Genomic DNA, 16,976 nt, shown 5'->3' on the forward strand with positions numbered 1-16,976 from the left:
CTAGTCAGTTAAAATTCAAATATGTGGTTTTTTTTAGATTTCATTATGATATTGTATTTCAGGACGTATTCTTCTGAACGCAAACTATGTAAGGTCAAGAACCCCTAGATTATCGCCACTAAAAATATTACATTTTTGTTAGTATTACAAACAAAAAACATCCGTATATTTTCTCAGCATTCATATAAACAGCAACTTCAGTATTCTGTTGTTGGTTTACTTGCGCTGTAAGCACAAAATAAAAGCAGCCTTTGAACTTCTACTTCAAAAGTAACAAGCAAAATGCGGCGCTGAACCTACAAGTCAAGTCGTGAAATAAACGGCCAGCTTATGTGGCCGTTTTAGTAAAGGCCGGCACTCTTTTGCACAAAGCGGGCCGGCCAGTTAAGTGGCCATACAAACTGGCCAATAGCTCCCAATCACCTAGAATACAATTTAAAAGTTTTTTGAACGCATAAAAGAAGAAATACGATCGAAAATGTGCTTCTACAAAATAGCGAAATGCCAATAATAAGTAAATAAAATGAGCGTACCAAACAAAGAAAACATTTCAGTAAAAAGGCTACCACGCATAAAATTGTGATTAAAAAGTAAATAACGTACCGCAACCACCAAATGATAATAATGTGAAATAATTAGAAGCGCCATCGTTTTGTATAATGCCGGAAAACAGTTAAGTGGTACAATTGTAACTTTACTTTAACTAATTGGTGGTAACTTGGCAATAGCTTTATCACATTTTTTCACAAGACACGTAAAAGCAAAAATACTCTAGTGCTTCGTATGACCTCTACTGTCACAAGGTCAATAGTTCAGTTGGTCGATTTCTACTAAAACAAGTCTACAGGGACGATTTAAAAATATTTAATGTTCATTTGATGTAATTTGTAAATTAGTTCTCTTAATTTGCTGTAGAACAACATAACTTTATACGTTTTCGAAGGTTATTAAATCCACCAAATTCTACTCGGGGTTGCAACACTAAATAAGTTATGAATCAAAAATATTTGTAAACCAAACACAAATTGTGATCTGCGTCTAATAAATAGATGGAAATCGACGTATGAAAAACGAATAAAATCATTTATAAATGATCACCAAAAATGTAAACATATGTAAGCTTATTCTAGTTCGTTAAAACTAAAAATTTTTATATGTATAAATGCACTATCGAATATTATGAAAAAAATGTAAAACTACCCCGCTTGGTCAGAATTGTCTACAGTTTAAGAAGCACCGATCGAAACACAGTTCAACTGGCTCTGCAGAGCGGCGCATCACGTGACCTAGAGCGAGCCAATGAGCGTTAAGCTCGCTTGCTTCCTTGAGGCATGAGTGTGTAACCGTCCCGGCTGGCGTTGTAGCCTCTCCTGTACTGCCCTCCAGCGTAAATCGCGTACATTGCTCCCTTCATGTTCCTCCAACCTCCAAAGTAGAGGAATAGCAGAGCGGCGATGGCGAAGAATAGGAAGAGTGAGAATCGGTAGGAGCGGTAGGAGCTTCTCTCGTGCTCCTCAATGATGCTCTTCACTTGATCATCTGCAAATAAATTGACATGACAGTGTTAAATTAGTGAGGTTGAAATAAGGTTGTATGTACGAACAGGATGTAGCAGGCCACTCTCAGCCTGTGCAGCTCAGTTGTTAGAGCGACGGTTCCGGTATGGTCGAGGTTGTGAGTTCGAACCTCACCACGGGCTAGTTTAATGAACAGGATGCAGCAGGCAACAGTGCTATGGTTGTTTTTCGACTTGCTCCCCTCTGAGCCTGTGTTGCTCAGTTGGTAGAGCGACGGTCCCGGTATGCCCGAGGCTGTGAGTTCGAACCTCACCACAGACTAGTTTTACGAACAAGATGCGGCAAGCAACGATGCTATACTTGGGTTATTTTTGGAAGTGCACCGAAAGAAAAATATAATGACTTGACCTAATCTCACTTGGATCGCTATTTTCAAATGTATTGACTTTACTTTGGTCTTTTGGGCAAAATTATTTGACTAAAGGCTTTATGTCATTTACAAAAATGTAAATTTGAAATGACTTGTACAACACTGCATCAGGATAATGTTGCTTGTCAAAATTAGGGATCCTTTTTTCCAGGGGGATTGTAGTTAAAATGTCTGATAACATCGGATCGGAGCCGATGCCAAGTGGCAGTAAGCTCCAATTTACTATATCAGTGGTTCTCAACCGTTTATTGATTGGCGCACCCCAAGGAAATACTAAATAGATATACGACAACCCTACTAGAAATATTGGTGGTCTACTGTAATGTCACTATAAACGGAAATGAATCGGGAAACGCCGTTTAAATTATTGTAAGAAGACCAACAGAGCAGAAATCATACTCTAAAAGATCCCTAATACCCTTTGCTCCACTTGGGCAAAATAAGAAGGCACCCGAAGGATTGTTGGAAATCAGTGCATTACCGGGTGGTTTAAGGACCAGGTGAGATTTTTTTTACAACTAAAGCAGAGCAGTTACCGTGATTTTCGTAGGGTAAGTTTGCGTCAAGATCAATATCGTCAGATTCTCCAACTGCAAAAAAAATTACAAGATTTAAAAACACGTTATTATGCACAAAAAAAGTTCAATTCATTTTGAAACCTAGGAAAAGCGGTGAATAATTGGGCGACTCTTCATATTTTTTAGGTTCGAAACATCTCAAAAAGAACTTATTTATCTGTTCTTTGTCATTTCTTCTGATTTATCGTTGTGGAGGCTTTGATTTGGATAAATACTTCGAAAGCACTTTCTTAAAACAATTTAAGCGCAAAGCGTGTGCTATTGAAACAACAAAGTTTTATTATTTTGGTGTTTTTTGTATTTAAAACAGATTAACACAATATTGGGGGAATCACCTACAATGACGTCACTTACCATTGTAATCAACTAAACCTTCTTCGGGGGAATCCCCTTCTTCCTCGTTATCTTTAAAAATAAAAAAAATGTTTCAGGGAAAATAAAATAAACAGGTTAGTTGAGCTTGCCGCCGTAAAGAAGTTTAAGTAATTATTTTATTAATTTGTTCTAATAATCAAAAGACGCAGTTTTAATCGAATTGTTTAAACTAATTTGCTACGAGAAGCGATACTACAATCGGCTATCGGTTGCGATCCTGTGATATCGGACATTCTTACGCTGTCAAAATCGGCGCAAACGAAATGTATCTCACTTTCTTGTTCGACGAGATCGAAGTTTTCTTCGTTGTTCGATTGCTGGATGTCTTCATCCATTTGTTCGGCTTCTTCTTCCAATTGTTCCACGCGCGATTCATCCATTGTCTCCACTTCGACGTCATCGCTGAACATTGGATCGTTGATGTTGACGCCATCTCGGTCGAGAACAGCCTCATCGTCCAAATTATGAACCTTTTCAGGAAGATCTTCCTCAACATTCTCACGAAGATCCTCCTGCGAAGCTGGCTCCTCAACATCATTTTGACGATCTTCATCACTTTCCCCTTCCATATTGATGTCCTTAGGGAATTCCCCTTCTCCGCCCGGGCCCGCTTCCGAGGATGGGAATTCCCCGTCGTCTTCGGTTCCAACATTTACATCAACCCCAACATCCGGGATCTTTACAACACCGAGATCCTCCCCAACTTGTTCCTGGCTGTTATCTTTAACGAGGTTTCCGACTTGGGTTTTTCCCGGTACCACGGGGTCGTGGGGCGCTTCGGTGCCGGTGAGTGGGGCGTTTGGGGAATTCCCTCTCAGGTCCGCAGCGGACTGTGGTGCGACAACTAGTGGATCACCCCCAGCATCAAGTTGTTGTTGATCAACTTCTGTTAAATCTTCGGAGTTGATTGGATCCTGTAATTCCTGGTCAGTTTCCGACGAAACAACTTCTACAACACTATTACTGGTTCCTACGTCACTGCTGGTTCCTACGTCACTTCCGACGTTGGTGTTTCTTACGTCACTGCTGGTTCCTACGTCACTTCCGACGTTGTTGGTTCCTACGTCACTTCCGACGTTGCTTGTTCCTACGTCACTGCTGGTTTCTACGTCACTTCCGACGTTGCTAGTTCCTACGTTATTTGTGACGTTGCTGGTTCCTACGTCACTTCCGACGTCGCTGGTTCCTACGTCACTTCCGATGTTGCTGGTTCCTACGTCACTGCCGGTTTCTACGTCACTTCCGACGTTGCTGGTTCCTACGTTATTTGTGACGTTGCTGGTTCCTACGTTATTCGTGATGTTGCTGGTTCCTACGTCACTTCCGACGTTGCTGGTTCCTACGTCACTTCCGACGTCGCTGGTAGCTACGTCACTTCCGACGTTGCTGGTTCCTACGTCACTTCCGACGTTCACCTGAGCATCCTGGATTGTTCCGGGATCCACCTGAGCATCCTGGATTGTTCCGGGATCCACCTGAGCATCCTGGATTGTTTCGGGATCAACCCGAGCATCCTGGTTTGTTCCGGGATCCACCTGAGCATCCTGGATTGTTCCGGGATCCACCTGAGCATCATGGATTGTTCCGGGATCAACCTGAGCATCCTGGATTGTTCCGGGATCCACCTGAGCATCCTGGATTGTCCCGGGATCCACCTGAGCATCCTGGTTTGTTCCGGGATCCACCTGAGCATCCTGGATTGTTCCGGGATCCACCTGAGCATCCTGGATTGTTCCGGGATCAACCTGAGCATCCTGGATTGTTCCGGGATCAACCTGACCATCCTGGATTGTTCCGGAATCCACCTGAGCATCCTGGGTTGTTCCGGGATCCACCTGAGCATCCTGGATTGTTCCGGGATCAACCTGAGCATCCTGGATTGTTCCGGGATCCACCTGAGCATCCTGGATTGTTCCGGGATCAACCTGAGCATCCTGGATTGTTCCGGGATCCACCTGAGCATCCTGGATTGTTCCGGGATCCACCTGAGCATCCTGGATTGTTCCGGGATCAACCTGAGCATCCTGGATTGTTCTGGGATCCACCTGAGCATCCTGGTTTGTTCCGGGATCCACCTGAGCATCCTGGATTGTTCCGGGATCAACCTGACCACCAGGGACCATTTGTACAGAGGAAGGAAGATCTTCCTGAAGAAGCAAGGAACAATATTAATGGTGAGACCAAAGTCAATAACATTGGCGAAGGTATAAAGTGACTTTCACCAAATATATCAGCTCATTTATCCAGGGTTGAAAGGTCACGAGAATACGTAACTAAATAATTCTACAAAAGCAATAAAGTGTAGACTAATAGATGTTTGTTAACACTAGAAATTGTGATCATTTATAAAAAAAGTTCCTCTGCCACAAAACATTTACTACTTCATAGTTCATGGATCTCACTCCCTACTAGACCCAAATCATTAATCAACATATCGATCCCCTGGTCATTATATTTCCTATAATCAATGACCTATACAAATTTTAAGGTGAATAACACAGATCGCTAGTTCATACAATTGATGCAAAAAATTAAGAAATGAAGAAAAAACGCGCAAAAAGAAGATACCAAACAATTTATTTTCCTTTTTTATGATATAACGAAAGGCGACTTATTAGTTCGCCGAAACGTTGGAGAACAATTTAACAATTTTAAATTACCAGAGGATTTATTTTTATTGCTACTATGCCTGGAAGCGGTTTATGCTTTATTGTATACAACCGACGTTGACAAACCTTTTTGATTTCATCCAAATGTTCTTCGCCAATGCTTGTTACTGCCTCTAGCGGACTGTCTGCTTTCAGTAGCGGGTTTTCCCCTTCGGTTTGAACAGTTTCAGTTAAAACAGGATTATTTTGAAGAAGAAGGTCGCGATTTTGTGCAGGAAAGCTCGGCCTGTAAATGCTCTTCGTATCCAAAGCTCTGCCGCCGTCTAGCGGTTGGACAGCATCGCCAAAATTAACCGCTGGAGGGCCGCCTATATTGTTTGCACCGTCCGCTTGGAACTGGGGTTCAAAATTCCCGAATTGGGGCCGGTTGATCCCTTTTAACAAGTTGTTGGGTTCCTGTGTGGATTTCTGTGTTGGGATATTATTCATGAACTTGTAAGGTGCGTCGTCCCACCTCGGAAAAGGTTTATTCGCAGGAAAAGTCCAGGTTTGCTGGAGGTTAAGAAGACTTAACAGTAGAAGGAGACATACACCTGCTAACCTCATTATGTGACTATTGGTGGATCTTTAACATGAAATAAATCACCAGGGTAAGTGTGTGTCGCTGGTAATTCAATTTTTTTAAACATAAAGTCTTCAAAAATAATTTCTTGAACTTTTAAAGTAATTTTTTTCACTTGAAGCGGTGTTTAACATACGTAATTATCACGTTTTAAACCAATTCTTAGTTGCATCATAAAACTAGCCTCTATAAAGAGTCAAAGAGTCTATTCTAAACATTGAATCGCAAGAAACTCACTTTTTTCCCTTTAAAATCGCGAAGTTATCGCCAGTTAACACTGTCGCCAGTGTTATAAACAAGTCATTAGTCATTATTAAAGCAAGGCAATTCAAAGTGACAGACATAAGAATAAATGATTAAACTAATAAAATTGGTGAACTCGCCTGATTATGAGCAACTAAAATAACAAAAACGCAACGTACAAACATTGGGATAAATAACCCAATTAACAAAAACTTGACTTGAAAAAATATATTTCAAAATGACTTATTTACAATCACAACACTGTCAAATAGTTCAATTTCAATCTGCCCTTGTGATATGTCATAACTAACCAAGTTTACAAATAGCATCTCACATAATGTTGTACAACACTTGCTGTAGCAACCTGCTATCCCGACCTCTAAAGCAAGCCTTGTTGAAAGCTCAGTGGTGACAAGCGCTTCCACATTCGCATCAATCACTTCACTAGGAGCCAAACGAACCCTACATCTTCATTACAAGCCAAGGAGAGGTTAACATACCGTTTATAATGGGTTGGAGATCAGGTTAGGGTTACAATTTATGAATAGAAGATTTGGAAAACTAATTTTTACTTTTCTAAATTAGTTTTGAATTAACTTATGTCCCTATTTAGTTTTTCCTATTTCGAATTCCGTTTAAGCTACTTTCAGGCTGTATAATTAACCTTCATAGTTAAAACCTCGTTACGATTAAAAAAGTAAAAAACGCCATTTGGACAACGTAGAATTAAAATCAATATTATTAAATTAGATTAGAGTAAACTAGTACACTCAATTAAATTCATTAATCTTTGGAGTAGATAGCTGGAAATGTCCATAGTTTCCCATCTAATGATTAGAATCACCTAATGCGACGCACATAGTTGACTTTTCAACATTTCTGTTTCATTTTTTTAACACATTTTTCAATATAAAATCTTGCTGAACGTACGTATTCCTGTTCTGACTTCTACGATATTACAACTTAGAAGTTGCTATACGTTACACGTCGACCGGTTGGACCAGTTTGAGACATAAGACGCACGGTAAACACTAAATAAACTAACTTGAGTAAATCACCATAGCAATGGAGTATTACAGATGTTTACATGTTTCTACATTCAAACAAAAATAAAAATAAATGCTTCATTTTACCCGTTTTTAAACTATCTAAATATCACGTTTCTAAAACTACAGACTCGTTTTAAATAGTTTTATGCCAGTGCATACAGGCTATCTGAAACTTATAGTAAGCCTATCAGATATGTCGCTTACAAAGCCAAGGTACTGGCGAATTACGTGTAACAATAAGTATCCTTTGTGCGACTAAAGTGTATATAAACGGGTGTAACTGATGTGGCCTTCATATCACTGATGATGGCATGAGCATTTGCCGAAACGTTTGAATAATAAAGCATGTCGCTTTTTATGTCTATTTGGGCCGTTATTTACACCATTAAACTTATGAACAGATCCGTATATAGTGTTCCAAAGTATGAGGGAAAATGTTAAAAAACTGGGATTAAATCACATGCCGACAACAACTGGAGTAATAGAGACGGCATAAGGTTCCACAACTCCCAGATGGCCGCTTTCAATTCTGAGGTAATTGATAGTGTGACGTCACGCGGAAACCAAGCAGCCTTTAGCTGGCCAGTTATTAGGGCCACATGGAAAGCACAAAGCTCCCTTTTAAAGCCACACATTTGGGCCATATTCCAATACTTGCATATTGGCTATAGTGTCTAAGATACATAACGGTGTATACGTTTTGTAACGGTTTCTTATTGTCAGTAATGTCAAACAGGTGAAAACAGAACGTATTCTATGTAAGTAGCCTAGGACTAGGTAATTCAGCTATCTAAACTGACTAGACTTTGAGATGATTAAGTGATACTGTATGTACATTCAAGACACCAACATCTTATAAAGCACTTTATTTCCCTGTTCTTCACTCAAACTTTCCCCATAAGGTCGGGCAATTAAACATATTTAGTCAGCATAATCATATTCAAATAGATCGGCTATCTTCAATGTCTACAAGACTACAGCTAAATTAAAACGCTACTAACTAAAAAAACTAACAGCTAACGTTCTAACAGCCGGAAACGAGATACAATTACAGCAATAATGCGCATAATAGACCAATATAATTCCATTCGCAGTTTGAGTCTGAACAGCCTTTTAGTCAAGAAACCTTTTATAACCCAAGAATGAAACGGTTGACCGCCGAAGGCAGTCGCACAACTGTTGTTTTCCAGTCGAAAGGCGACTGACTGCTTTGCTATCCCACCTTTTGTTTGGTTATTAAACGTTAAGTTCCTTCAACAAAGTCGTCCTTTCTAGCTGATTGACTAAAACTCTTAATAAGTTTTAAGCCAATCAGTTACAAGTACTAACAGCAAACGCTAACTTCCCAAAATAAATATAATTTAGTCTAAATAGAACAATATTTATAGGCTACTGTTTAAAAAAAGATGTTAACATGAAATAATGATGCCTGATTTTATACGGCTGAAAATATATGCTATCAACTTTAGGAAATGATTACGTTGTACCTGTTTTTTACTTCACAGTCAATCTATTAGCACATTCAACTGAAAGTTTCCTTTGCATTTATCGTCTGTGGAAGATCTTAACAAAAAAAGGGTTTCAGTAAAACCAGACAATTCTCAAATATCGCTAAACATAACACAGTTGGATCTGAAACCGGATATAAACTAAGTACAAGTGAACTGTGAAGTACTGGAATGGCCAGCCTTATTCACTTCTCAACACAGTCAACAAGCTTTTGAGGTTTTTGCTTTCCCTTTTCAACTAGACCCGTCTGCCAGTTTGCTTGAAAGGCGTGGGCGCCCAAAGCAAATATGCCACGCAACTTTAAACGTGTGTCTCAGCTACGTGAAAATCCTATGATTCGCACATAACACACATCAGCATTGCACGGAAGGAACTCATTACAATCACACCTTTAGCTGAGCCAATTGACTTCTATCTACCGGTAATATCAGTCGACTGCCAGCTGTGTTGGTCAAATCGATTGCGGTACACTTTCAAAGTCTGACGTCACATTAGCTCAGTGTTAGTTCACAAAGAGTGTGATGGCAGTACCGTTCCCATGGGTGCCCAAAACGACACAATATTATGCATAAAGGTTGCCAAACGATAGATATTATTATTTTTGCTGAAATGTCGACTTAAATAGTTGCATGCATAGATTTGGTGAAACTGTTCAATAACCGCCTTAAAATGTTCCAAATTTAGCAGATATAGCACTAACATTGCCAAGTTTTCTCGTTTAGTGGCTAATTCGTTTTATGTGCTGAATTGTTAAGAAGTTTTGTAATAACTTCTCTGCATTGTAAATTAAGTCGAACCATTTGTCGGATAGAGAGGTGCAAGATTGTGGTTAGTGATCACTTACTTGCGAAACTAACGTATTATTGACCGTTTAATAATAATTTGGCCGATCTTTGGCTGAACACATACACTGAGCTTCAAACTAGTTTTTCTAAAGTTTTTAAACCCTTTTTCGCGGCGACCTTAATACTAAGCGCCAGTATAACAGCGAAATGTTGGCGACCCAATTATTTTCACTTAACTTTTCGCAAAATGGAGATTAGACAGAAGCATTTATAAATTTGGATCATCTCTTCGTGTTGCTACTACAATTCTTGCAACTTTTTTAGGTTTTTGAGCTTGATACTAATATTACATAATGTAAGCGTTCATAACACACTACGCCTAGCTAAACGTACTTTTCTTCCCATTCTTGTATTGTGCTAAAAGCTACATTAGCTAAAATCAAAGGGCAAGAAAAATAAACATGGCTACATATGATTGACGTATAACAAACAATAAGTTACGTTGGAAACATTTGTCGAAGAATAAGCTTAAACGATTCACAGCAATTAAAATTCCACACTTTTAATAAGGAACATTTTTAGGGTCAAATTGAGTATTTTCCTTGATGGGACGCATCCATTTGTTTAGCAAATATGCTGCTGAAACACAAACCAATTGGCAACATCTTATAAATCTATAAAAAAATAACGAATGCGCAAAAAAACGTTTTTGTTTACCGAAACGGCGTTCCGGCTTTATTTCGCACTGCTTCACAAACTGCCAGGCCTAACAGTCACCACCTTTCGTCACCCAACACACTGGCACTCACAACAAAATTCCGCAAAAAATATTTCTTAATTGAGAAGTTTACTTGCAATTTGGGCCCAACTTACCGATGCGACTGAAAAATATAATTAGGAAACGAAAAAAACATAAATCAAAACAGTGTTCAAGCCCTGGAGCATATTATTTGGAGGTTTTGGTTAAACGTAGAAGAAACATCAAGAAGTATGAAGCATTTTGAACCCTTCGAATATCTCATTTCCAAATGCCATTTTCAAAATACTACCTACTTCTGTACGGGATTTGATATTTCTGCTATGCTTTAGCCCTGTTATTGTTGTTTAAACCTAAACATTCGAACGATGCCCCATTGTTATCGAATAATCAAGTACGCATTTATAACACAAGGGCCCAAAATGCAAGTGCGGCGCTGGTTCAAAAAACAAAAAACAGCGAAATCGACTAAAACTAGTTGATTTTTCTTTTTCGGAACTTGCGTAGAATGAACAGGATAGCGCATAGGACGGCCAACAAGCCGAAACCAACCCCAGCCACAAACGACAATTGACTGAGTTGGGCGTGTTCACTGAACATCGCTGTCAAGGCGGCTATGGCATCCTCCAACTTGGCGTTTCTAAACAACAGAAAATATGGGTTTGTTAAAAAAATGATGTGTGCTTTGTTCATTTTTTTTGTTTTGGGAGGTTGTTGGTGTTTATTTCTCAAAAGGCGGAGTTTTTGTTAATTTTGCCCAAAAACGCGAATATAATCAACCATCTTTTATTTTTTGAAATAAACTGTTATTACTTTTTTTAAACTTTTTTCTTTCCTGAAAATAAAATTATGTGGTCTTTTTTAGGGTATCTTTAAAACTTATCCAGGGGTGTTTTCTTTGTTATATTCTGGTGCTTCATTTATAAACAAAGTCGGACTTGTTTCTAGACTTAGTTCAAAAATATTAAGAAACTGTCTGTTTTATTGTTAAAAAGTTATTTTGGTAAACATTATTTAATATAACATAAAACGGTTTTAGTTAAAAAATACAAGGAAACAACGTTAAATTACAGTAATTACCAAACCTGTTAAAACACACACTAATCAAAAAACGTGTTATCAGTATAATAGTGAACGTTAAAAATTGAAACCAAGTTTTTACTTGTGATCCATTGGTGGAGGAACTGTCAAAGGTTTGTGGTTCACATAATCAGTCAACACGAAGTTCAGGAGGGCTGCTGTGGTTCGGTTGTCGCTATTGTAGTGGTAGAGATCAGTGCGGTGAAAACTGGGTGAGAAAACATTAAGTGTAAAGACATTCATGAGTCATTTGTGTAGAAAGAATGATTAGAAATCAACTCTTAAACTATTTATTACAGGTGTTTTGTATTGTGTTGAAAAAAATATGATTATTTTATATCTTTCTGTTTTAATTTGTGTTTTAAAAACTTTTAAAATCGGATAGGGGTATAAAAAAGTGATTTATTTTTTTAACACCAATATAAATATTTATGTAAACTTCATGAAATAAGCTATTGCTGCCAGGAATAATGTATAACTGAGCAACACTTGGTTATATTTATGTAAACATTTTTTATTAATTGTAAAAAATGAATCATTTTTCTTGATTGAAAACAAAATGGTTAAAGCATTTTTTCTACAATATACTCCTAATTGCCACAACATTCTTCCTTTAATATTGTGGTGCCTACTTTAGCATATGTGTTTTGCATTAAAACACACTCTAGGTTCTACGATGATAGTAAGGTGTTATACCTGTATGATAAAAGGTTACCTCTGGCATGTTTCATTGGAACCTCAGTCTTTCTAATACTGACAAACAAAGAATTTATAAATAACATGTTTAAAAATATTGTGAGAAACAACCATAGGTATATCCATATGATTCCCTTTGTGTTCTAGATTTACCGACCTACATTCTAACTAGGGATGTCTGGTAATATCGGATCGATGTCAATATTCAATGTCAACTAATAATATCAATACTCCGACAGTAGGGTGGTATCGGGGCCTAATGTCTGAGCAAAAAGCCCAAAAATCATTATCATTGCACTTATCCATTTGATTAATTTGGATTTTTTAACATAGTAAAGACTTCAATTGGTATTGGATCAGATAACAATACTTTTTTTTCCAAAATATTGGGTTTTCAATCCAAAAATAATACTGAGCATCGGATATTCCTAATTCTCCCTGATAAATGAAGAAGCTAGTGGATTTTTAAAGCCGTAAAAACTACAATGAGATGATTAAGTTCCTAAAAAAACAGTTTATTTTGTTTTAAGTAGTTTGAAAAAATATAAGAAGACTGTTGCTTACTATAAATATTTAACACAGTGTGTGTCTTTTTCCATGTCGAATCGCTTTGCAACAATTTGACTCTTTGACGTGTCAACTACCGCCACATTCTTCCTTCGTCGGAGTCTTACCGCGGTTGTTCCAAGATCGGGGAGGTTGGGTTTCAAGCAGGCAGGTCGCTGCTTATTCGCACTGAGGCAAAGAATATTGCTTTAAATTGTAACACATTCTTCACTCTTAATTTGCAGGTTTACAACTTTTTTCACACAGGCATTTTTAATATACTGCTATTAGTATATGAAACTTGGTCGCATTAGTATATGACACTGGTTAGTGCAAAGTTTTACAATATTTTAGAATAAAATAAGATACATAAATGTTAAAAAAAAATCATTTATATTGACAAATAGCGATAATAATCTTTATAACTAAGGAAGTCCGATAATATCGGACCTGATGAATTTTAGTCATTATTTGTAATACAGTCTAGTTTTTATTCTTGAAAAGATAAGTTTTTTATCTTTAAAAGGTACATTTCTGAGAAAATGTTAAATCCAATATAAATTTATTTCCTAATACAAAATAAAATTTGGACAAATAAACGAAAAATTATCACCATTACACTTTTCATTTTGATGTTTGCTTGTTTAAGTGAAGTAATTTGGTATCAGATCGCGACACTTTTAGTCCAAAATATCACGGTTCAAAATCAAATAAAATACAGAGTATCGGAAATAGCAACTTACAACATAACTAGCCAATCCCCTGTAGTGGAACCAGTGGAGGCTTGTGTGAGGTGTTCAAACGTCTCATCCGTTAGTTCGGGCAAAGGAGTCTGTTTAGCTTCTTCGATCCAATCAACAATGGCTTCGGGCGAAAACTCTTCTGATTGAAAAGTGCAAAATTAGTAGATATTAATAGTAAGTTCTGAATAGAAAGGGATTACATGAATAATATTACAATTATATTTCACAGAACCACTTTGTATAATGTGTATTTATTCAAAACAAAGATTTAACAGCAGATTTTTAAAAGTACATGTGTTATTTATACTTTAATTGACACTCATAATATATTTATTAGTTTAAAGTTTATTTAGGTATTCAAACATAATTTAATGCATTTTCATTATAAAAAACATTTTCATAATACTGAGACACAAGAAAATGGCTAAATACAACAAATAATGGCATATTTTACCCATTCTGTCGTAACGAAATGAGTGCTCGCCCAGAAAAAGTGCAAGACTCGGGAAAGTTGTAAGTCCATATTCTGGAAACTTGACGGCCAACTTAAAGCTTTTCACCTGTTTTTATACATCACAAAAAATCTCTATTTAAAATAGAATAAAGTACAACAACAATACCATCAAACTTTAAAACAAAAGTTTGCATAATAATATGATAAATTTTCAAAACAACAGCAGATCTTTCATTTGTCTTAATTTCTTCAAAACCTGATACTCGTTTTGCAAATTTTTACTATTTTTATTTACCACAAACATTGTAATGTAAATTGTTTAGATGTAAATAAGTTAGTACAAAATAAATAAACAAGGCACCTTGCCTTCTTCCAACCTATCCAGTAACTCAACCGATTCGTGGAAAACCGGCATCTTGGTTTTGCAAGCAGGACACTCATCAAAGTTTGTATCTGAAAAAAAGTGTTTGGGTTTGGGCCAGTATGCATTTCATGGCATTTTCTGTCAAGATCTTGGGTGTGCAGAACCACTGTTTTTTTAAGGTGTTTTGCAGGACAGAAACGGTTCCCCAAATTTCTCCAGCAGTTTCCCAAATTTTGGACTTGCAACTTTTTGGTATTTAAATGAAACACTTGCGGTCTCTTAAAACTACTTGGCTGTCACCCAAACCAAACCTTAAAAAAACCCTGTACAGAACCATTTTTATCGGTTGTGTCATTATATTTTTGAAAGTCCTACCGCAATGTAGATTTTTTATTTTATTTTAACATTATTTGGATTAGGGTGCAAGTTGGGGTTTAGGTTCAGGGGGTCAATTATTGATAATATATTTAATTTCCCTTATTTATTTTCTCCTTGTAATTTCAATTTAGACAACTCGTATCGTTGCTGTAAAACAAAGTGATAAGATTTTAGGGGTAACACTAATTTACGGAATGATGAATGGTCGGAGCGCTCACAATATAATAACACTTGACCCACCTTCACCCAAATGCTAACCCCCACCCTAACCCAAATATTGTGCCTTGGTTTAATAATTGTTTTAACGGGGTAACACTTAAATTAGTGAGCGTTCCGACCATACATTCCGTAAATTAGTATTACCCGATTTTAGAGTAGTGATGAAAATTGGAGCCCCTATTTGATTTGGAATGCAGTTTGGGTTTGGTGAAGAAAACTCGGTGGTGCACTTGTCATATTTTCCACAGTGGGACAAGCGCCCTAATAACTTACAGACAAAAACCAGAACTTCGTTGTCTCCCGATTCGATCATCTTCATGATGTCGGCTTTACTTGTGTGTGGGATTGTGTTAGGATCAAATTCCGCCAAGCACAAGTTTATTAGAAGTCCAAGAAATCCAAAAACCCTAGCAAACACCATTTCTTCACGCTCCCACCACGCAACAATAAAATTTCAGCCTTTAGTTTACTTCCCAGAGTTTGCAAACAAACCTACACGTCGAGCGCTTCTATTGTTACGTAGTAAGGTTACTCGGCGGTTTTTATGCTGACTAATATATTTGTGCAAACGTTGCGCGATTTTAACAGTTTTTTTAAGGGTAATTAAGTGAAGTTCGACACACAGGGTTAATTTTCTCTGGATAGATTTTACAAAATGTTTACAAAGTAATTCAGGTTCATTCGATGATTGCGGGACAACAATGTATAATCTTGCAACAAGCAAGTGTGAAAACATGAGTTTAAACTTCAAAGGAATACACTGAAACAAGGATTTGCAACAATTGCTTTTTAACACATGTTATAAAAGGAGAAAAGACTACTTCTAGTCATAAACGTCATTTTTAGTTTTTTTAATATAGCAATACTTATATTAACTACCACCTTTTCATTCAGCTTGTTCGTTGACAACCAATTTGGTTGATGGGAAATTCTTATATTTGCTTACAAATAAAACAATTAAGATCGACTGTCGATATATTATCACGTAACAGTTGCTTTGGTTCTAGAAGCAATGCTTTGTGACGTCGACAGATAAAGTGGAATGAAGTGTCTTTGTGTGCGATGATTCCAGAGACTTGTTGACCGTCTCAAGTTACTGACGATTCCAGTGTAATCTTTCGCCCTAAGTAACAGCTTTTTACCTCACATGTGGATTGTCTTGCTGAAGGCATTCCGCCTATCGGTGCCTGTTAACTGCTCAGTCGTCTGATTTGTACAATGTATTTCTTGTTGATTAGATCATTGCATTATAAATCATGCCCATACTGAAGTAGGTAGCATTTTGAATGTTTCGAATAAATCTTAAGATAATGGCTGATGGAGGTTGTAGTTAGACGTAGAAGGAATACCAAAGCCCATACAGAAGTAGGTAGCATTTTAAACGTTTCGAATAACTCTTCTAACAACATTTATATTTTACTTGTGAAACTAACAGTAATCAAGTCAAACGATAGGTGAACTTTGTCAGTTGGCCTTCTGAGTTGGGAGGTATTTTGAGAAAAATGCAAAAATAAGGAAATGGGTACTACTGGAGATGTGTGAAGACTTCTGTACATCAGTGTTTTCAGTCTTGTAAACGAGTCATTTTGAACATTAGGTTCAAGTAAAGTCGTATGTAAAACAATTTAAGTTCAAGTCGAGCACTGCAAAAAAATAAAAAATAAAAGGTCATTGTCATTAGCAGCAAGTCAATTCCAAGTCAAGTCATTGACATAAAAATAAAACGCTTACAATTAAAATTAGTAAACTCGCCTGAGCAAATAAGTTTGCATCAATCTAATCCAGGGGTTCTTAAACTTTTTTTACCGCAGACCCCTAAAATTTGTTTTGGCCTTGCGTGGACCACGGTAGGGGAACAAAAAATAAAAAATGACGTCATAAATTGACGTCACAATACAAATAAACTTAATAAATCTGCTGATTTCGGTCCAAAAATGTGAAAATGGAGTCTAAATGCATACAGTGAAATCCGTTTTATTATTACCGGTAATTAAAGTGTTTTCTTTAAAAAAAATGAAACTT

At 37.2% G+C, this 16,976-nt stretch overlaps 2 protein-coding genes across 2 annotated transcripts; both read right to left on the bottom strand.

Annotated features, from left to right (window-relative positions):
• Positions 1-38: 38 nt before the first annotated feature.
• Positions 39-8,945, bottom strand: LOC146137086 (uncharacterized). The gene is made up of 5 exons (XM_083395770.1): positions 5,636-8,945; positions 3,175-5,047; positions 2,880-2,930; positions 2,484-2,537; positions 39-1,539 (listed from the first exon to the last, which is right to left on the bottom strand). Exons 1-5 carry the CDS (start codon positions 6,113-6,115, stop codon positions 1,307-1,309), a joined length of 2,691 nt encoding a protein of 896 aa, XP_083251896.1. The 5' UTR covers positions 6,116-8,945; the 3' UTR covers positions 39-1,306.
• A 1,175-nt stretch (positions 8,946-10,120) lies between these two features.
• Positions 10,121-15,440, bottom strand: LOC146137087 (thioredoxin domain-containing protein-like). Its single transcript, XM_083395548.1, has 7 exons — positions 15,228-15,440; positions 14,355-14,446; positions 13,994-14,099; positions 13,540-13,678; positions 12,815-12,985; positions 11,637-11,762; positions 10,121-11,114 (listed from the first exon to the last, which is right to left on the bottom strand). The coding sequence occupies exons 1-7, from the start codon at positions 15,373-15,375 to the stop codon at positions 10,949-10,951; spliced, it is 948 nt and encodes a 315-aa protein (XP_083251674.1). The 5' UTR covers positions 15,376-15,440; the 3' UTR covers positions 10,121-10,948.
• Between the last annotated feature and the right edge of the window lie 1,536 nt (positions 15,441-16,976).

Source organism: Ascidiella aspersa, chromosome 8 (assembly GCF_963924565.1).
Source record: "Ascidiella aspersa chromosome 8, kaAscAspe10.2, whole genome shotgun sequence".
NCBI classification, from domain to species: Eukaryota; Metazoa; Chordata; class Ascidiacea; order Phlebobranchia; family Ascidiidae; genus Ascidiella; species Ascidiella aspersa.